Source organism: Labeo rohita, chromosome 21 (genome assembly GCF_022985175.1).
Source record: "Labeo rohita strain BAU-BD-2019 chromosome 21, IGBB_LRoh.1.0, whole genome shotgun sequence".
NCBI lineage: Eukaryota > Metazoa > Chordata > Actinopteri > Cypriniformes > Cyprinidae > Labeo > Labeo rohita.
Window position 1 is genome coordinate 21058850 of NC_066889.1, and position 21841 is coordinate 21080690.

Genomic DNA, 21841 nt, shown 5'->3' on the forward strand with positions numbered 1-21841 from the left:
TTAATCGGTGCATTTTATAACCACAAAGAATATAAAGATGTTTACATTTTTAAATAAAAACTGTGATCTCAGTAAAAGTGATTCAATGCTAAAAGTGATTCAGTAATACAAGGTCTTTCAGCAGCATTCAATCAATTAAAAAAAAAACTCATCTTATAGTCCATCAAACGAAAATCACCAGTCACTAAACAAAACAAATCAAAGACGAAAAGTCATTAAACAACATAAAAAAATACTTAGAGTTGACCAGAGTCTCCAAACCATCAAACAAAACAGATCACCTAAAAAAAAAAAAAAAAAAAAAAAAAAAAAAAACACAGTTACTAAACAAAACAAACCTTAAAAAACAAACAAACAAAAAACACAGAACAAGTCACTAAACAAAAACACAAAACTAAAACAATCTTTTATACATACGAAAAAAACAAAAATACCAAATAAAACAAATCACCAAAGGAATGTCACAAAAACACAAAAAAGACTAAATGAATCTTAAGAGAACACCAAACAAAAGAAGCAGTTACTAAACTAAACAAAAACCATCAAATAAAACAAAACACAAAAGAGAAGTCATTAACAAAACAAAAACTAAAATGATCTTAGAGCTAACCAAACAAATCACTAAGTCACTAAGCAAACAAAAAACTAAAACAATCTTAGAGCTGACCAAACAAAACAAACTGCAAAAGTCACTAAACAAACCAAACCACCAAATAAAACAAAATTACCAAAGAAATGTCACAAAAACATAAAAAGACTAAATGAATCTTTAGAGACCACCAAACAAAAAAGCAAAGTTAGTAAACAAAACAAACATCAAACGAAATAAATCACAAAAGAGAAGTCTTTAACTAAAACAAAAACTAAAATGACCTTAGAGCTAACCAAACAAATCATTAACGAAGTCACTAAACAAACCAAAAACATAAAAAAAAAAAAAAAAAAAAAAACAATCTAAGAGTCAAACCAAACAAAATGCCAACGTTACTAAACAAACCACCACCAAAACAAATCACCAAGGAAAGTCACAAAAACACAAAGACTAAATTAATCATAAGAGACCACCAAACAAAAAAGCAAAGTTACTAAACAAGACAATTAAATAAAACAAATCACAAAAGAAAAGTCATTAATAAAACAAAAACTAAAATGATCTTAGAGCCAACCAAACAAATCATAAACAAAGTCACTAAAAAACCAAAAACATAAAAAAAACAATTTTATAGTTGACCAAACAAAACCAATTGCCAGTCACTAAACAAACCGAACCACTAAAACAAATCACCAAATGTCACAGAAACACACAGACTAACAGGAATCTTAAGAGACCAAGCAAAAAAGCAGTTACTAAACAAAACAAACAAATAAAACAAATCACAAAAGAGAAGTCATTAACAATACAACAACTAAAATGATCTTAGAGCCAACCAAACAAATCATGAACAAAGTCACTAAACAAACAAAAAACAAAAAACAATCTTAAGAGTTGACCAAACAAAACAAAATCGCAAGTCACTAAACAAACCAAACTGCAAAAACACAAAGACTAAACAAATCTTAAGAGGCCACCAAACAAAAAAGCAAAGTTATTAAACAAAATAAACAATCAAATAAAACAAATCACATAAGAGAAGTCATTAATGAAACAAAAACCAAAAGAGCCAACCAAACAAAATCACAAGCGATGTCACTAAACAAACCAAAAACATAAATGAAAACAAAACAAATGAAAGGCTACTAAACAAACCACCAAATTAAACAATTCACCAAAGAAATGTCACAAAAACACAAAAAAACTAAATGAATCTTAAACAAAACACTAAACAAAAAAGCCAAGTTACTACACAAAACAAACCATCAAAAAGAGACACAAAAACATCACAATAAACCTAAATCAAACAAATAAACAAAAAAAAAGTCATTAAACAACCAAACAAAACACAAACCCACAAAAAGCAAATATAAGATCTTAGCTACAGGTGGGGACAGCCACTCTCGCCGCAGCCCTGGATGAAACTTATCTGGATAAATATATTTATAAATTCATTGCATAAATTCTTACCATGCTTTTAAAGTGAGGACACAACATATGATTCTTAATGTAAATAAATAATTATTTAATTCCTATGAATACATTCAAACTTATCCACAATGTTTTCTTACTCTCTCTTTAGTAGGTGTTGACATCCATCACATTTAAACAACAAACATGCATTTCACATGTATCTGTTTTCATGCCCAACATGTTTTTAAGGTTATGACTCTTATTACTCATGCATTTAGAGACTTGTAGGTCCCCCCTCCTTCCCCATTCCTTGTCTCAGTGGGCTCAGGTGGGCCTGCGGAGGACCACGCAGGCCTCAATTTTCCCCCTGACTGGTTTTAACATAAGGGGTAATGTGAGAGGAGCAGGCACGGGCTCTTCCACACCATCTCCTCCCCCAGAGGGAGACCGTGAGCCGGGCTAGATCCCGCATGTGGCCCCTCCTGCCGTGGAGAACGTGGTCTTCAGTGCCACCATACCATTACTGCCTGCCATATCCCTCTATTATTTACTTCTCCTCCTTCTCTCTGTTTGCTCCCTGGAGCCTGCCAGCACCATCTCTCGTTCGCCGAGGTAGAATAGAGGTCTTTATCTCAGGGAGGTGAGGACGAGAAGGCAAGGAGCTCGGGGACTGAAAATGTGTCTGTATACACATACGGACCGGAGCCGTGCTTTGACCAAGAGCTTCGCGGGCACACTTGTATATCTCAGAAAAAATCTTTACAGTTTTATTACCCAAATATATCCGATGTCTTGGTTCTGCACACACACACATACACAGAGCAAAGTCCATTATCACACAAGCCTTTTTGTAATGGATTTCCTTGTTTTGCTTCAGTGAGAGGGAAGAGGAGGTGGTGGAGGGGAGAGAAGCCTTCTGTTGTTGTTATAAATCACCTGCTCGTTCTCTCACACCTCTCTCCCTCCCGTTTCTCCGTCCCATGCTATCCCACAATGCCCCCCTCCACCCGACACACAATCAACCCCACGGCACAGGAACCCCCTAGAAAGTCTCTTTCACCGCAAAGCCTCTCAGCATCCCTTCTCACTTCGGTTTGCTTACTCTATCGCTCTCTTCAGCCTAGGTTTTATTATCTTTCTCATCACCCGTTCTCTTCTCTTCAGAGATTACAGTTATATTCACACATTTTCTTTTTGATTTCAGACTCTCCGAAGGTCAAACGTTCAAGCATAATAGTGAAGAATTTTATTTGAACAAACTTGAATATAGCTGAGGAAATTGAACAATTAAACATTGTTTTTGCTTTAAGCAAATGTGTCAATCAACTATTGATTGTGGGGCTTTTTTTTCAGATGGAAAATTACATTTAGCTTTGTTCTTGTGTATTTTTAGTTCATCTCAAAATGCAGTTCCCAATTGTACATTATAAACCTGTTGGAAGAACCATTTTAAAGGTTGTTAGTGCATTTATTTATATTCTGTATTTAATAGTGATATAAAATGTTCTTTAATCTAATTTCAGCTGCAAATAACTTTAATGCTGACTGAAACTACAATAAATTATATTTTTCATTATATTTCTAAATACCTGGAAATATTTGAATCCATTAAAATACAATTACATATTTATTATTAAATATATTAAATATTTAATAACTTTTTATAGAAAATAACTTAAAACAAGAAAAAAAATCAATGCAATACTAAATACAATATTGATATTAAATGTTTTTTAAGTGTTTGATCAAATTCCAGCTGCAAATAACTTTAATGCTGACTGAAACTACAATGAACTGTATTTTTAATTATATTTCTAATTTTCTAAATAACTGTACATATTTAAATACAATAAAATATTTATTATTAATTATTTAATAACTTTTCATAGAAAATAACTTAATACTACAATAAAAAAATGGAAATAATAAATACAATATTGATATTAAATGGTTTACAAATGACTAGTTAATTAATTCAACAATACTACTATTTTCTTTATTTAATTAAGTTTAAGTAACACTTTATAATAAGGTGTCATTTGTTAATATTAGTTAATGTATTACCTAACAATGAAAAACAATACACAATACATTGTTTATTAATCTTTTTTTAATGTTAGATAACAAAAATACAGTCGTTTATTGTTTGTTCATGTTAGTTCACAGTGCATTAACTAATGTTAACAAACAACTTTATTTTAATAATGCATTAGTAAATGCTGAAATTAACATTAACCAAGATTAATAAATCCTGGAGAAGTATTGTTCTTTCTTAGTTCATATTAACTAATGTTAACTAATGAACCTTATTGTAAAGGGTTACCATTGTTTAAATTTTGATGCAATTATTACATAAAATAGCAATATTAAATGGTTTAGAGTGGTGTAAATTGCTAGTTACTTTTAGCCTATTTTAGCTGAATATAACTTTAATGATGACTGAAAATAAACTAAAATAAATTATTTCTAATTTTCTAAATATTTGCAAATACTGTAATACATTAAAATAATATAAACATAGTTAAATAAATACGTTTTCCAAGAAAATAACTCAAAACTACAATTTTTATCAAACGTAAAATTACAAATCATGTTCCTATTTTTTCTAGCAGTTTCTTTCTCCGGAGGTTTTTTCGGTTTTAACACATTCTCGTTTTCCCACAGCAGCCCAAATTCTCCTCTCAAGCGTAGCCAGACCATCCAGAATCCTCCGTAACCTCTCACCTCCACCTGCTCAAACCTCCTGCGTTGTCACCTCTCCTATCACCTCTCGCAATCTGCCTCCCCTCTCCTCTCCTGCACACTTCCTCATGCGCCCAGCCTCTCCTCGCTGTAGCCTGGGGCTGGGAAATCCTATTAGCCTTTACCATGGGAGAGAGCAGGAGACACATCATTAATTACACACAAACCCACTCCTGACAGTGCCAAGCTTAATCAGCCAGGACCATAAAAAACACACACACACACACACACACACACACACACACACACACACAGCAGCTAGTGCACCCACACCACAAACACACAGACGTACATTCAGGTACACACACACACTTCCAGAGAAATACCTTGCACAAATGGTTTGCAAAAACCACGCACAATTCAAAAGGTGCAAAATATACATGTGTTTGGTTTCCATCCATTTCCTTGAAAACCTATCAAAATACCCCTTAACCAATTCTCTTTTAACATTAGCAGTTACACGCATATAGTCAATGAAAAAGAAAATTCAAAAGATGTGGAAATTGCCTGAAATTTGCTAAAATAGATAAAAGCTGGAAGAACAAGGTAGGGTAAGGCAAAGGAAACCAGCTGGGCGGCTTTTGTTAGAAAACACAAAAGAGGCGGCACATGCACTCTGACACACCTTGCTTAGCAAATGATTGGCACCGAAATATCATTCAACCCAGCTGTACAAAATCACTCCGCCTCACCCATATGCGTATGTTTACAGAGCTCAGAGAACAGAGTATTAATATTTACACATTCAACTGGGTTGAAAAAACTGATGAGGACATGGAATTTACAAGAAATGTATTTATTTACTAAAGGAAAATCACAGTTTGAGAAAACTACTTCAGAAAAATATTGCTCAAACACCTAAAACAAGTAAATAAAGTTTAAAGCACTCAAGATTGTGATCAAAAACGTCTACTTCAGTGTCTTGATTTCCCATCCACAAAAAGCATGAACTTTGACCCCTTTAAGTAGAGAGGAAATCTGGAAGAAAACACCTATAAACTGCTTTTCTTTTCCATATTTTCACCTGATATAAAAATTACAAGCAACTGACCTCAGGTGTCAACTGTGAGATAACGGCGAAGACAAACAACAGTCTTGGAAGAGTGTGAAAGATTCCCGCAATGGCTTTTTTAGCATCCAAGTGCGCCCTCATGTGGTCACCCACATTAAAACTCTGACTGAAATGTGTGAGTGGTTCTTTCACAGCTTAAACAAAATATGAATTCGACCATATATATGCGTTAATACGACGACTTTTGAAGAGAAAACGAAACGCAGAACGAAAACATGTCAACAAAACACTTAACTACGAGTAAAATGCTAACGGGTGTCAACACGAGTCTTAATATTACCTTACTTAAATCCACAACTATAAAGATTCACCACTCACATATTATGCATTAGTTTTCAGCTTAATATATAACCTAGAGTTGGTATTTAAAACAAGACAATAAGACATTTAAACGCAAATGTCTGTTTTGGATGCTAACCACGCCATATTAGCCTTCACGTAAGCTTTATATCAGCCTGCACTTTCCTCAGGCATAAACATAACGTGCATATGCGTTAATACATCTAATAATGTACGTGTACAGGCATTCACATAATTTGAAAACACATTTAAAAACCTTTCAAAAACATCTGAAAGTAAGTTACATAAGCTTATGTGAAAGGTGACAATGAAAATTGAAATCGAAACATTTGTGAGAACAAAATCAGAAAAAATAAGTGAAACTCAATCCACAGCACGTCTAATATAAGATCTTCACATTGTAACTCAGTCTGGGAAATTAGATTTTTTATAAGCAGTTTAAGCTGCATTCAATAAGTATCAATTATAAAAGTAACTCAGAAGAAAAGGGAGAGTAAAATCACAGTTATAATTTTGAGATGTCAGCACTGTGCTTACAACATATTAATATGAAATACTGCCTGTTTTAATTTTCTCTTTTAGTCATAAAACAAAACCTAAACCAACGGTAAAAACTAAATGTTGTAAACCCTTACCCAAGTATAAAAGACGTTCTATACTTTCTAGTACAGATCGTGGTATATAAGTGTATACTAAGTAGTGCTTACTAACTATTTAGAATGTAGACAATGGAGTATACTGGAGTGTCATTGAGAATTAATGTAATCAGTTTTTACTGCGTCTTTTTGTTTTTGTAGGCGTGGACTGGATCACTTTGGTTTTCCTCCGCAATACTCTCCTGTCAACCACCGGAGGCTCCTCCTCTTCCCCCGAATTGTTTTCGGCAACTTCATCTTCCTCCGTGCTCCCCTTCTCCTCTTCAGTGCTTGTGAGCTTTTCCTCCTCCTCTTCTTCTTCTTCATCCTCAAACTCCTCATCAACCACCGGTATGACGACAGGTTTGCTCAGTCTGCTGGATGTGCGTTTGGGTGTTGGCGGAACGGGTTTAACCCTGCCTCCTCGAAGAACTCGCACCCCAGGAGGAGAATCGTGCGTTTCGTCTGAGCTTTTCCACTCATCATCATCATCATCATCATCATCTTCAGTGGTGGCAGTGTCTTCCTCTTTCTGTTCATCTTTTTCATCCATCTCAGGTAATTTCTCTTCCTCTGGCTCTTTTTCGGAGTCCTCCGTTGTAGGTTGGCTGTCCTCTGTCTCAAGTGGCTTATCGGAGGTAGTCTCATTTTGTTGGTTCACAGCTGATTCCTCTGTCTCTGTAATGACTTCTTCTTCACCTGCTGCACTAGGAGAAGCAGATGTATCCTCCTGTGGAGGTTCTAGCTCAGGAGCAGATGGTTCCTCTGCTGCATCACTGTCCTGCACAGAGGAAACACACTCCACCAGGTTGGCTGGAATGACTGGCGCTTCAGGAACAGCCGGTGGACGATCAGTGATTATGGTTTTTTCCTCAACTGCTGAGGCTACATCCTCAACTGCAGAAGCTACATCCTCTTCCTGTTCCTGCTGAACTTCCTCTTCCTCCTCAACTGGAGAAGCAACTTCTGCCTCTGCATCCAGTTTCTCTTCAGTAACAAGTTCTTGATCGATCTGCTCCACTACTCCAGACTCTTCAGGGGTGTCAGTAATGTCATCCTTAACAAGACAAATCAAATAATGAATCTGTTTAGTTCCAGTCTAAATAGTACTGACATTGATGCTTTTAACAAAAAAAAAACCCTAAAATTTCCCAAAAGAGATTGGATAATGATTTGAGTATGGTTTGAACTTGTATTTCTCAAGTTAGCACCACAGCTCAACATATTAGAGCACACTGACTGCTATGCCACGGATCTGATTAGGGTTGCAAAAATGATTCCAGGAATTTTTGGAAACGTTTGGAAAATTTCCATAATTTTCTGCACCTTTGTTAAAACGTAAAATGTTATTTAAAATTTTATTTTGGATGCATGGTTGATGCATTTTTATTATTTATATTATAAATACAATACCAATCAAACGTTTGAGGTTAGTAAGATTTCTTTTAAAGAAATTAATACTTTTATTCAGCAAAAATGCATTAAAATGATTGCTCTTCTGCTCACCAAGCCAGCATGTATTTGATCCAAAAGACAGCAAAAGCAGTAATATTATGAAATATTTTTACTATTTGAAATATTTTTTTTTTTTAATTTGAATATATTTTTAAAATGTAATTTATTCCTGTGATCAAAGCTAAATTTTCAGCATTATTAGTCCGGTATTCAGTGTCACATGATCCTTCAGAAATCATTTTATTTATGCTGATTCGCTGTTTGAGAAACATTTATTATTATTTTTAATATTTAAAACAGTTGAGTACATTTTTTTCAGGATTCTTTGATGAATAAAAAGACCCAAAAATCAGCATGTTTTTTGAACAACAAATCAGAATGATTAAAAGAATGAAAAAAATTAGAATGATTTCTGAAGGATCATGTGACTGGAGTAATGATGCTAAAAATTCAGCTTTGAAATCACAGGAATAAATTACATATTCAAATATATTCAAATAGAAAACAGTTATTTTAAGTAGTAAAAATATTTCAAAATTATACTGTCTTTGTTGTACTTTGGATCAAATGAATGCAGGCTTAATGAGCAGAAGATATTTCTTTAAACAAAATTAAAATTTTACTGTTCAGAAACTTTTGACTGGTGGTGTATCACGGCTTTCAACAAAATCTCTAGAGGATCATGTGACACTGAAAACTGAAGTATTGTCTCCTGAATATTAATCTTTGCCAACACAGGGATGAATTGCATTTTAATATATACAACAACAGAAAACTGTTATATGAAACTGTAAACATATTTCACAATATTACTGTTTTCACAGTATTTCATTTTATATATATATATATATATATATATATATATATATATATATATGATCCAACTGATTGATACAGATTGCTTAAATTATGTATCAGTATAACTTTGACCTAAACCAAATTAAATAGTTTACCTGTGCTTCTTCCTCTGGTTCCATGGCCTCAACAGTGCCATTTTGGATGACAGGTTCTGCCTCTAGAGGGAGCTCTTGTGTGGACTGTACATCCTCTGTTGTGACTGCTGACCCTTCATTCTCCTCTTCCTGACTGTCAGTCATTTCTCCATTGATTTCTGCCACCTTCACAGAGAGACAGAATTCAATACCTGAGGTTAGGGTGTGTACATATTTGTCTGTGTGAACACATAAAATGTGCACCCCTGGCACACAGAACATATGAACCACAAACATAAACTGTATTGGCAACTGTTGTAAGCTAACTTGTTTGGCCTCATAGTAAACCAGTGATGAGACAACCACAGGATGCTGCGTCTCTCACCAGAATTTCTGTATCTGCAGAAGCCTCAGTGGTTGCAGCCTCCTCCACCTGGACCAAGGTTGCTGCTCCTCCTTGCTCTCCTCCACTTTCTCCATCCGTGTGTTCTTTAGTCTCTGGCACAACAGCATCAGGTTCTGTCTCTGCTTCTGGTTCGACCACTCTAAATTCAAATTACAAGGAGTACTAATATGTTAACATGTTTATGTTCCAAACTGCATCATTTAGCATTAGTTGTCGTATTATGAAAAAGCATGAATTTATAATAAATAATATATCAAGTTCCTATAGTGTTTCTATGTGATTTCTAGGGTGTTTTGGTTTTTAGATATGGTTTGAGTCTATAGGATTTATATCACATTTAATATGCCTTACATGTAACATCATATTCCTGTCTGGATTTAATATCAACAGTTTCCTATCAGACCCATAGTGGAGGGTCATTTTAAGAGCCCATCTGTTGCATTTTGATATTATGCATTTTATCTCAGTGGCACATGGGTAAATCCCCATTAGTGTATTTTTAAGGATAACCTCTGAAAGCAATCAGTCAGTGAGGTGTCATATGTGAGGGGTTTTTAGAGACCTGTTGATTTTTTCAGGTCGGTTCTCCCCGGCACTTTCTTCTGGTTCTTCTCGCGGCCTTTTCTTTTGTCTGCGTTCGCTGCTCCGCGTGCGTGTGGAAATGGGCAAGTCACTCATTTCTACAGTGAGAGGATAAAAAAAAAAAAAAAAAAAAGAAGAAAAGGCTTTAACAACCACTTAAACTGCCTGAATTGGCAGGAAAGGGTGTTTTTAAAATGCTAAATTGAAGAAAAATTCAAACCTTCTGCTACTTTAAGATGTTTGTTGACTACCACTACGTCTTCCTGTAAAACCAAAATGAAAACAATTCACTATACTCAGTCAAGGGTTAACAGATTCTATGAATATCTACATACAAATATCTCAAATTCAGAAAAAAAGCACAACAATAAAGCAAGCATGTGTAAAACTACATATTTACATCATAAACTAGTCTGCAGGTTGTCTGAATGGCTAAAGTAAGAAACCATTTAAATGGGTTTCTTAGATATACTGACGCGAAAAACAAACCTTCAATTGAGTACCTGACAGATACACAACAATTAATGTGAAAGTTAATGTGAAAAAAAACCCTATCATAGTACTAGTACATAGTACAGTAACTGTCCTTATGCTTTTCTAAGAAATGTTTCTAAATTCATCCCCTTTATATGCAAGCCCGTTTCCGCCACTAAATAAAAAAAAAAAACTAAAAAAAATGGTCATTGTGACTTTTTCCTCACAATTCTAACTTACATTCTCACAATCTCTCAGAATTGCAACTTTATTTCTTACAATTCTGAGAAATAAAGTCACAATTGCGAGTTTATATCTTGCAATTCTGATTTGCGAGATCTAAAGTCGCAACTGCGAGTTATAAAGTCAGAACTGCGAGATATAAACTCTGAATTGCAAGTAATAAAGTCAGAATTGCAAGATAAAAAGGTTTTTTTCCTCACAATTTTGAGTTTATATCTAGCAATTCTGCCTTTTTTTCAGAACTGTGACATATAAACTCACAATTGTGAGTTACAAAGTCAGAATTGTAAGATATAGTGTCACAGTACTCACTTTTCTCAGAATAGCGAGATATAAACTTACAATTGCAAGTAATGTATTTTTCGCAAGTTTGAGTTTATATCTCGCAAGTTTGAGTTTATATCTCGCAAGTTTGAGTTTATATCTCTATATTTTCTTAGAACTGTGAGATACAAACTCGAAATTGCGAGTTATAGTCAGAATTGCAAGATATAAAGTCAGAATTCTGACTTTTTTTCTCAGAATTGTAAGATATAAACTCATACTTGCGAATTATAAAGTCAGAATTACGACATATAGTCACTAAATCTAAACTTGCAATTGTGAGAAATAAAGTCAGAATTGCAAGATATAGTCATAATTCTGACTTTTTTTCAGAGTTGTGAGATATAAACTTGCAATTGCGAGTTATAAATTCAGAATTGCGAGATATAAAATCACAGTTCTGACTTTTTTTCTCAGAATCGAAGACAAACTCGCAATTGCGAGTTATAAAATCAGAACTCGGAGATACAAAGTCACAATTCTGACTTTTTTCTTAGAATTGCATGATATAAACTCACAGTTGCAAGAAATAAAGTCAGAATTGTGAGATAAAAACTTGCAATTGCAACAACTTTTTTTTCTGGCAATTGCAAGTTTATATCTCACAATTCTGGCTTTTTTCTCAGTTATAAAGTTCAATTTGGAGGAAAAAAAATTACTGATGTCAGCACCGGTAGCCTTGTGGTACGGGCGTCCCATGTTCGAATCCCGACTCGAGGACCTTTCCTGATCCCGCCCCCCCTCTCTCTCCCACTTTGCTTTCTGTCATATCTGAACTGTCCTATACAATAAAGGCAAAAATGCCAAAAAACAAATCTTAAAAAAAAAAAAAAAAAAAATTTACTGATACGTTCTCAGAATTGCAAGTTTATATCTCACAACTAAAAAGTTGCAATTATCTTTTTTTATTTTTTATTTAGTGGTAGAAACAGGCTTCCATATCTTTAGTCTTTTTTCCTAAGACATTAACGCTGAAAACACTAAGAAAAACATCTAGATATACTACATAAAAACAGAATTAAATTTACCGTGATGTCCAGGCAGCTCTCTTCGGTCATCTCCACCTCATTAACCGCAACCTCTCCATTTTTGCTTTCCTCTGCCGTCCAAGCACTGTGGTTGCCTGTATGAAGAGGGAAACAACAAATCTAAAAACTAACCTGTATCAATCAAGTAAAGATGTCAAATTGAGCTGACAGTGTAATGTCACTTGCAATGAACATTGAGATATACTGTTAAAACCTGCCATATTGAGAAATAACCCTGTAACTGTTACATTTTAGCATTTTTAGCAGGAGTTTTGGGAAGGTTAGTAACAGTTATGAGTGACCTTGGAGGAACCAGTGCAAAAGCTTACATTGTACTGTCATGGAGGCAAGTTTGCTTGCTACTTTCACTTTCTGGTAGGGACCTCCAACTCCTTCCACCTCCCACAGCAGGTCCACATCGGCCGGGTATGTGCTTAGGTACTGTCTGCATACTAAAACACATATTTATAAATTTAGTAAAACATACTGAAGAAATGTAGCTTTTAATATATTTATTTACAATCTAATTACATACTATATAGAAAAGTAAGCAAGTAAATAATAAAATATATACTCTATGTGATATATACACAAGGTTTAATTACAATATCGTTTGGGGTCGGTTCAATTTTTTAAAAACGTGTTTGAAAGAAGTCTCTTCTGCTCACCAAGGCTGCATATATTTGATAGCAGTAATATTGTGAAACATTATTGGAATTTAAAAACCTTTCTATTTTAATAAAATGTCATTTATTCCAGTGATGGCAAAGCTGAATTTTCAGCATCATTACTCCAGTCTTCAGTGTCACATGATCCTTCAGAAATCATTCTAATATGCTGATTTGGTGTTCAAGAAAAATTTACTGTTATTTTATAAATGCTGACTACAGTTGTGCTGCTCAGTTTTTAATAACACAGCTTTTCTAATATTTCACTACAGTCTCAAAACAGCTCCTCTATACAATAACACTGTGCAGGCCCAGTGCATGACAGGCATTTGCTTACTAAATTTCAATACTGTCACCTCATTCAAATGTTTTTTTCCTTCCTTGTAGAGCATAAGGTTACAAACTAGTAAAGGGGAGTAAAGAAGTGAAGCAGATTTCTGACCCTTTTGCATTGCTGGTGTTAAAGGGTATTTTAAGCCCAGCTCGTCATCTTTAAAGGAGTCCACAAAGTCCTCCAACATTTGCAAGCCATGACCGTTACCACGATGATCCTTCCGCACAAATATAGAGTCCATGACAGGAAGTAGGTAGCAGTGGCTCACAAAGCTATTACACAAACTACCTGTAGAGGAGAACGAACACAGCAGATGGAAAAAACGTCTACAGCAGTGGGCATGTTACACTGGTTTCCGTTTACAATATTAGTAAAAAGTATCTGTTAACATTATTTAATGTATTAACTAATTGTAGTTACCTAATGTACAACCTTATTGTAAAGTGGTAACTCTTTATCTTGAATAGTGATACTTATTTTTATTAACAGTTAACATTATATTGGATAATAATAATAATAATAATAATAATAATAATAACAATAATAACCTACAGAAAGTTATAGCTGTTCCACTACATAAGAAAAAAACATGCTTTAGTAAATCAAAATTAACTAAGTCAAAATTACATAAAAAGTCATATTCTTGAGATAAAAATTCAGAATTACGACACACAAAAATCTAAATTATGCCAGTCATAATTACGACATTCAAAAGTCATAATAATGCAATAGTCAAAATTACAAATGTCATAACTGAGATAAAAAGCATTATGCATTATCTAAATTATGACTCATAATTACGATATAAAATGTCTAAATTTTAAGTCATAATTACGACATACCAAGTCAATTATGAAATAAAAAAAAATTATGACACAAAGTCCAATTTTTATATAAATTCAGAATTATGAAAAAAAATGACATAAAAAAAAAAAAAAAAAAAAAAAAAAGATATATGTGATAATAATGTGATAAAATCGAAATTATTGCAGTCATAATTTTGTATATATAATTTTGAGATATAAAAAAATTCTAATTTTAAAGAGGTGTCATTTGTGTTTTCTAACGTTTATAATTGAAATGATATTTTTTTCTTATGTGGGCTTCCATATGTAACTTTCTAGGATCCATCAAAACTTTTTCAGGATAATAATGAGTAATGTTTTTTTACAGTCTTTAAATCTACAACTTTTTTTTATGCTGTAAACTTAAACAGTGGGCAGAATGAGCAATGCATCTACTGCACTGCCAGACTTCTCCAAGGAAAAAAACCGACCTTTAGATTTGACTGAGTAGAAGCCCACCGCCTCTCCATTCTTCCAGAGGATTTTGGCAAAGACGTCTTCTCCGTGGCACAGAAACGGCACCTCGTTAGAACCCATTTCCACCGTCCGGTAAATGATGCGGTTCAGCACATACAAGACAATCCTTTCGCCCACAGACCTTACCTTTTACCACAAAAGAAAACAAACCATGTCTTTTAAATTGTATCTGACATTTCACTGGGAGATCAAGCTACAAAAATTACAAAATAATAATAATAATCATAATAATAATAATAATAATTTAATGGTTGAACTGACAATAAGATCAGTAACATGCTTTTAGAAAATAAATAAGTTGAATTTTCATTTTATGCTGACTTTAAACAGATGTAAAACAAGATATAAAGATGATATTCCTGCAAAGGAAATCCAGACTGCCTCACAGGATATTACAACACATGGAGTGTGTTACACTACACATTACAGTGGAATGAACAAGTGCAAGCATAAAGAAAATGGATGGATTGAGTATTTTTGAGTGAGTGAGAGAAAGAAAGAGTGTCTGTATATTTAAAAATATTTAGGACTGTGTTCTAATAAAAGCCTATGTATGCAAAGAGACAAAAACACCTCTCAATGATCAGCCACAATATACAGTCTGTTTGCAATTATTTGTTTGGCCAAACCACTACATTTCACTGCTCAAACATTGCTTTTGTTTTCTCCTCTCTCTCTCTCTTTCTCTCTATAATTAAACATTAACACACATACCAAAATACATATAAAAAATACACAAGATCATTGTAAGAGTGCTTGAGAACATTTGAAAGTCCTTAACAAGGCCTCGAAGAAAATGCCAGACTTCAGCTTTTTTTATTGACTTGGCAAAGAAGCAACATTCTGAACAGACACTTTTCAAAGTACAAAAATGTGCCTGAATAATTTCATTAAAAAGTTCAATGCCCAAGCTTTCCAAACAAAATAAAAGATTACCTTCACAAGGCCTTCTCTTGCAGGATTTGACGTTCTGAGGATATCTTCAACTGCGTACCACTGATCAGCCAAGAACAATGCCACAGCTATTTTTGAATAAAAATTAAGAGAAGCAAGGAGAAGAGGAATTAAAGGTAAATAAAACACTAATAAACTCAAATCTAACCATGATGTTATTGTCATTGATAAAAAGGGCAGGAAAGTGGGCTACCTGTGAACTGGTCCTCAGGAGCAAACAGAGCCAGGACTTTGTGTTTGAGATTGGCTCCATAAAGAGGAACAAACCCGACATTGGCAGGACTGATTCGGATCTAAAAGAGCCAGAACAGCAATATTCCAGGTTACAATTTAATCATTGGTGAGGCACAATGGAAGTGAGTAGAGCCAATTTTAAAGGGATTCAAAAGCAAAAAAAAAAAAAAAGAAAAGTGATTTTAAAAAAGCACTTAATTTGAGTTGTAACATTGTTCTCAACTTATTATGCTCATTTTAGATATTATATTATATATGCGAAATTGTAAAATTGGATAAGCCTATAACAGAAAAGTTTCTTTTTCAGTATCATCTGATATTCTCCACATTATGTAAGCTCTGTGTGTGTGTGTGTGTGTGTGTGTGTGTGTGTGTGTTTGTTTTACCTTTCTCGTGCTGGGCAGGGTAAGGTACTGTGTGTTATCTGGGTTGCTGTAAAGCAGTTTGTTCATGTAGCTCTGGGCTGAACTTTCCAAGTCCTCATGTCTGCCAGACACCAACATATCTACAGGGAACTCCATCCCTGCAGGGGTCAGAGGTCACAAAAATGGCAACTTCAGTGCTTGGTCAAATAAATTAAATTGTTTGCTTGTTGTTTTAATCAATTACTGTGTCAAATTTTATCAGAAAATTAATTAATGACTAATTTCTTTTAAATACTTTTTACCTGCAAGCATAGTGATAAGTTAGGAATGGCAAAAAGCAAATTTCTTGCTACTGCTTGTTTTGTTTAAACAAAAAACAATGTTTGACTATCTTGCTGTTGCCTCTTATTTCATCTTCGCCTGACCAAATATCTTTTGATACAATCTGCATCTGCAACAAACATCCCTCACATGCTTAATTTTCATATTAAAAAGGTCTTTTCACCATTGACCTTTCACAATGTCATTTGTTTTTTAGTGATCACTGTATAAAACCCTAATTTACAAAATCTTTTTATATTTGGGTTCTTCAAGTCCTCCTTTGGGTCATTCAGCAGCACCTTATGCAGAATACAGTCACCTGAAAAGTGTTTTTTGGCTATGTAACCACAGTAGAAAGCTAAACTCTGGCTATTAGATGGGAACAGAAGGAGGTTTATTATAAGACAATGAAGAACTGATCCAATAGACGTCAGACAGGTTGATAGGGAACTGCATGTTGCAGTGAATATTTTGTCTGTCTGTCAGAAATTCTGCAGTCAACATTAAACACTTAATAAGCAAAACAAAAGTATTCGATTTTTCAGCATCTTAAATCTCACAGAGTCTATCTGGGTGCAGAATAATTCAATAGTCATAAGGGATGTTTACACGTTTGTGTGTGTGCGCATGACCTAAGATCTCTAGTAACTAACTATACATTGGAGTCAAGTTTGGCATCATTAAAACCCAACACTTCAACTCTGAGAAAACCATTCTCACAGTAACGCAATGCAATTTCGACCATATAAGAAAATCCGAAAAACAAAGCAAAACCAAAAAATACATTGCATGCAAACAAAGCTTAGACAAAACACAAATTCATAAATACACATTCTCTGTTCCAACAGTGCAGACACTATCCTGAACATCATAGTTGGCTTCTGTCCATCCTCAGCTGGCCTCAATGAATCCCCTACTGTCAACAACTATCTGTGTCACGCTGACAATCAGACCGAACAGTAGTACACACACACACACACACAAACATGCCTGCTCACATATACACACACACAGCCAAGCTTCACTGCAAATCTAAAAAGGTTGGAATGACTGTCCAACAGATCACCACTTTTTTAGCGTCCAGGGGTCAGGAAGGATTTTTATTTTTGGAAAAAATTGAACATAAAAAGTAATCATTCAAAATAAATTTAAAACTGTTATACTTTGTAAATGATGTGACGTTTGAAATGGAATTTATTGATAGTCGCCAGTGAAATTATGACTGCTAACGCTGCAATGTTCTTGCCTTGTTAAAATATTCTAGTTGTGACTTTCAAGGCCACGGCACACACAAGAAATCAATATTATGTCTGTCCATATAAGCACACCCACACAGTCATACACAACAGCCGTGAGCCACAAAATCCCAACCAGCCACCAAAAGAACACCTGACATCCTATATTCATCCAGTGGAATGCATGATCTTTTTACATGTGCCAGAGGGCTGCACCACAGGACCTGAGGTTTGGAGTGGCCTGCAAACTATCAGGGAAACCAACTTACATTTGGTGCAAGAATGCACAAGAATAATATTTTTTGCAATGCTAATTTACATTAAAGGAGACCTATTATGCCTAAACTATATTAGTTAAACTTCTCTTTCATGTCTCATTGCGCTTAAACTGTCAAATACACACAAATTTATGTTAAAAACACACAGGAACTACAAAAAGAGTCAGCTTTGTCTGTGAGGGTAAACAGCTAGGAAAGAAATCACATGTTTACATTAGGTCTGCATGGCAGCAATGTAATATACAGTAAATAAATCAATAAATCCACTGCTCTCTTGTCTATAAGACTAAGACTCTAAATAGAGTTCTATGCTTGCAGCCAAAGACAGAACCATTAGCATGCTTTGCTCAAACTTTCACTATGGCGTTAGCACTGCTACACCTTTGTAGCTTGCAAAAACAAAATGACAGCGCTGTAGGTGGAAACATTCAGATTAAGGGGTGGTAATATTATAACAAGATCCCTTTACCATGTCACAGAGGGAGCGAAATCTGACGAACTACTTTTTTCACATGCATGCAGAAAAAGGCTTACCAAAACAAAGGTACTAAGTTGTCTTACTTCACATTTTCTAGCTTGGTAGATGCACTGGGGAACTGATTATAGCACTACATGGAAAAAGTCAGATTTTCATGATATTTCACCTTTAAAGGTGAAGAAAATACACTCCACATCTTTAAATAAAACTAGTTTTGAGCAAATAAACCCTTTGCTTGATGCATGTTTTGTTAATATAATATATGCATTTGTATTATCCAACTAATAAAAAAAAATCATCATTATTTTTAAAAATGCTTTTACTTTTGATCTGCTTGCTGTTAAATGCAACTTTAGCATGAGTCAAAATGAAGCTTCATGAGCGTGCTATAGCTGAAGGCAAAAACATCAATAGCATGTTGTGCAGCGGCACAAGTTGCATAACAGCTGTCTACAGGAAAAGCTGGAAATAAACGTCTGGCGTCCCCAGCACTCTCTACTCTCAAAGATACTGGGGAAATGCTCTAATATTCAGACAGAAAGAGCTTTGTCAGCTGAAACCTAATGTTTCTGAATGAAGTCTCTCAAGGTGTGGTCACATTAGCAAATTTTATGCAAAATATTGCAGGTAAAAGGTAGCAATATACAGGATATTAAAGCTCAGCTCACACAAAAGTCACTTTCTAAGTAACCAGCTGGTCAGTGTGACAAATCCATGCAACAAACTTGAACCAATTGTGACATCTGTGTGAAAATCTTTCGCCCTCCTGTGAAATTCACCATCACAGGGATTGCTACTAAAATAATATGGCGTTGTAAAACATACATGCTTTACATGTGCTACCAAGCACATATGGAGTACAGCATTTCAAAATACCAGTGGTCACGTTCTGCCCAAAACAAAGGCAACTCCTAGAAATTCCAAACCCCCTATCCTGGGTGCACAGCCATGGTTCACCGAGGGCTTTTGAATCTATTCTTGCCTCTGTTGTAGTATCACGCAAGCAGAGCAGATAAAGCCAATTAACTTAATAAATCCGAGGCTAAAATCAGCAGGGGGTGTTATTAGTGCATTACAGCCGCTGCATGTGAAAGTGAAATCAGGTTGATCGAAGACTCATATAACTTTACAGTTACTGATATACAGCCTTTGTGACAATTAGCCCCAGTGTCTTTTAAATAAACAAAAGCAGCTATGGCAGTACAGAGGCCTAGTTATCTGGCTTGAACGGAGAACGGCTGCCCATAGCACACACAAGCAGACAGTATGCCTGTGTGAACATGTGAACTATCATTACATAACAAATGAGCTAGTTCCCTCATTCTCATTCTCTCATATTCACACATTGTCAGACAGAATTAGCAGTCAAGCACAAAAAAAGTCTGGAGGCAATGCCTCATAGTTAATCAACACTAATATTGACTTAGCACAATTAAGGCGGAAGGCTATCAAGGCAATGCAAAACATGTCTTACAAGTTCCAAAATGCAACTTTTTTACTTGTTGGGTGATTTCATTAAAAACTGACAGTGAAAGATGACAACTCAAACTAGAGTCAAGATAACAATTCACAAGAGAAACACAATGGCGGAGAAGAGACGCTGTGCTCATAAAAACAAGGAGGCGTGTGTGAGATTGTGAGTTTCTGAGGGGAGGGTAAGTTGTTTGAATTCTGGTGCTGGATTGAACTGGTTTGGTCAAAAAGGACATGACAGGAAAGCAAACTACACAGTAACTTGGAGATGAAACTCAAGACATTGGTTTAACTCTGAGGGGTACAATGCGGAAGAAAACATACTTAACAGATTTTATATAGACTAATTAGTGGATAACACAGTTGTTGGTTAACAAATCAAACTACATTAAATTGTGGTCTCTCTATGCTGGTGGTATAGAATTTGTCTACAGCAGTTGATCTCAGCAAAAGCATGACCATGAATTTTCAGTTCATGGTCTGAATTTCAAAACTAACATCTGAAACCCTTCTACCTCGTTCAAAAAGAACACAGTGTTCTCTTTCCATGGGAGGTGGATACGCTGTATGACACGAATACCACCCCACAACAAGCTGCAGTTATGGAAAGTCGCGAATCGGTTCTTTCGAACCGTTCATTTCAAAGAACCGGTTCAGTACAGGATTCAACATTCAACATGTTTACGTTAACATTTTGTATTAAAATAAATAACTTTTCATTCGATTAGTCAAGTTGGTTCACTTATCTGTTTTCGTTTTGGATCGTTTCAATATTTCAAACTGACTTGAAGATCCGCTCGGACCGCTTCGTGAACAAATCGTTATTGAACCGCTTTAACCGAAGCATCGAAAAGATCCGTCTTAAGTAACGATTCGTTCACGAATTACCTGCCTGTTTATTAATTTTATTAACTAGCTAAACTAACTTTATTCAAAATAAGCGACAATTTGTCTTGCAAATGATTAAAACTATAAATGTTCTGTCACATCTACACTAACGGAACGAGTCAGACTGAGGGGGTGTGTCAAAAAACGTGTCCACATCATGCTGCTCTATGGATAACAAAACAAAATCGTCATATAGCGTTAAAAAAACTACCGCTTCAAGATGCTGTAGCCTATAACTATAACATTAAACAAGAAGGCAAAGGCTGAAGAATCCAAACTATCTAAACAAAACCAAAAGTAAAACTAAAAGTCTAAATAATAATGAATAAACGATACCGTTCAGGCCTGTCAATCACTGACATCAGTTATTGAAAATGCACGCAGATGCAGGAATCAGAAAGTAAACGAGTTTCGTAAAGTGCGTGAGCGCGCACGCTCATATTTTACCCAATATTTGTGCGCCTCACCTGAAGTCGCATGCACATCTCAATCATTGTTTGATTTTTAGAAAATGTCCACAATTGTAATGCAACATTTCAGTACAACGTCTCAGATACGACCACTCCAGACAGATTATGAAAAATCAAAGCTTAAACAGCAGTGCATATAATCTCAGACATCTGAATAAACTGCATCCCCCCAGTACTGGGCCGTGCCAGTTCAGTTCGCTTTCGCAACACGCGAGAAACTATCAACCATGCACGTACGCGACTGGAGGAAAACTGTTGACTCACCTTAAGCCGCGTGATGATGTGATTTTATGTGTTTTGTATTTTCCGTTAAGCGGGTTATTTAACCAGTAGCCGATATAATCACGGATCCTCCGCTTGTTGTTAATAGCGTCAGCTCGGAGACGCGGTCAGCCCTGCGCGCGCACCCGTGGAGCTGCTTTCTACGGGATGTGAGAGGTCTCAAATATCTCCAAAGTAAAGGATTTGAGAAAATTACTATATTTCTCTTATGTTTAAGAGGCATGCGAAACAAACTATACTAGGATTAATTAAAATTCAAAGATCTGCTGGTAAACAGAGAGATGAAATTGTGACAAAAGGAAACCTTTGAAGACTAGTGCCTAAGGAAAAGTCTGCTTTCA

The 21841-nt window shown here is 35.1% G+C and overlaps 1 protein-coding gene across 2 annotated transcripts; it reads right to left on the reverse strand.

Moving 5' to 3' along the window:
* Positions 1-6778: 6778 nt before the first annotated feature.
* fam169ab (family with sequence similarity 169 member Ab) lies at positions 6779-21831 on the reverse strand. 2 transcript variants are annotated; one of them, XM_051093818.1, is made up of 13 exons: positions 21483-21831; positions 16097-16233; positions 15670-15769; positions 15459-15544; positions 14477-14648; positions 13309-13488; positions 12528-12650; positions 12199-12293; positions 10350-10392; positions 10110-10227; positions 9527-9686; positions 9163-9327; positions 6779-7811 (listed from the first exon to the last, which is right to left on the reverse strand). In XM_051093818.1, exons 2-13 carry the CDS (start codon positions 16229-16231, stop codon positions 6885-6887), a joined length of 2304 nt encoding a protein of 767 aa, XP_050949775.1. In that variant the 5' UTR covers positions 16232-16233; positions 21483-21831; the 3' UTR covers positions 6779-6884. The 2 variants fall into 2 exon arrangements, with proteins under 2 accessions (XP_050949775.1, XP_050949777.1); XM_051093820.1 differs by lacking the exon at positions 21483-21831 and adding an exon at positions 21216-21379.
* Positions 21832-21841: the final 10 nt, after the last annotated feature.

Excerpts from the sequence above, each read along its gene's own strand:
- fam169ab (XM_051093818.1), bottom strand. The coding sequence starts at position 16,231 with ATGGAGTTCCCTGTAGATATGTTGGTGTCTGGCAGACATGAGGACTTG. Across the intron at positions 15,545-15,669 it reads TCCTGAGGACCAGTTCACAG|CTGTGGCATTGTTCTTGGCT; the intron begins GTAGCCCACTTT and ends ATTCAAAAATAG. Across the intron at positions 10,393-12,198 it reads AGAGCTGCCTGGACATCACG|GAAGACGTAGTGGTAGTCAA; the intron begins GTAAATTTAATT and ends TTGGTTTTACAG.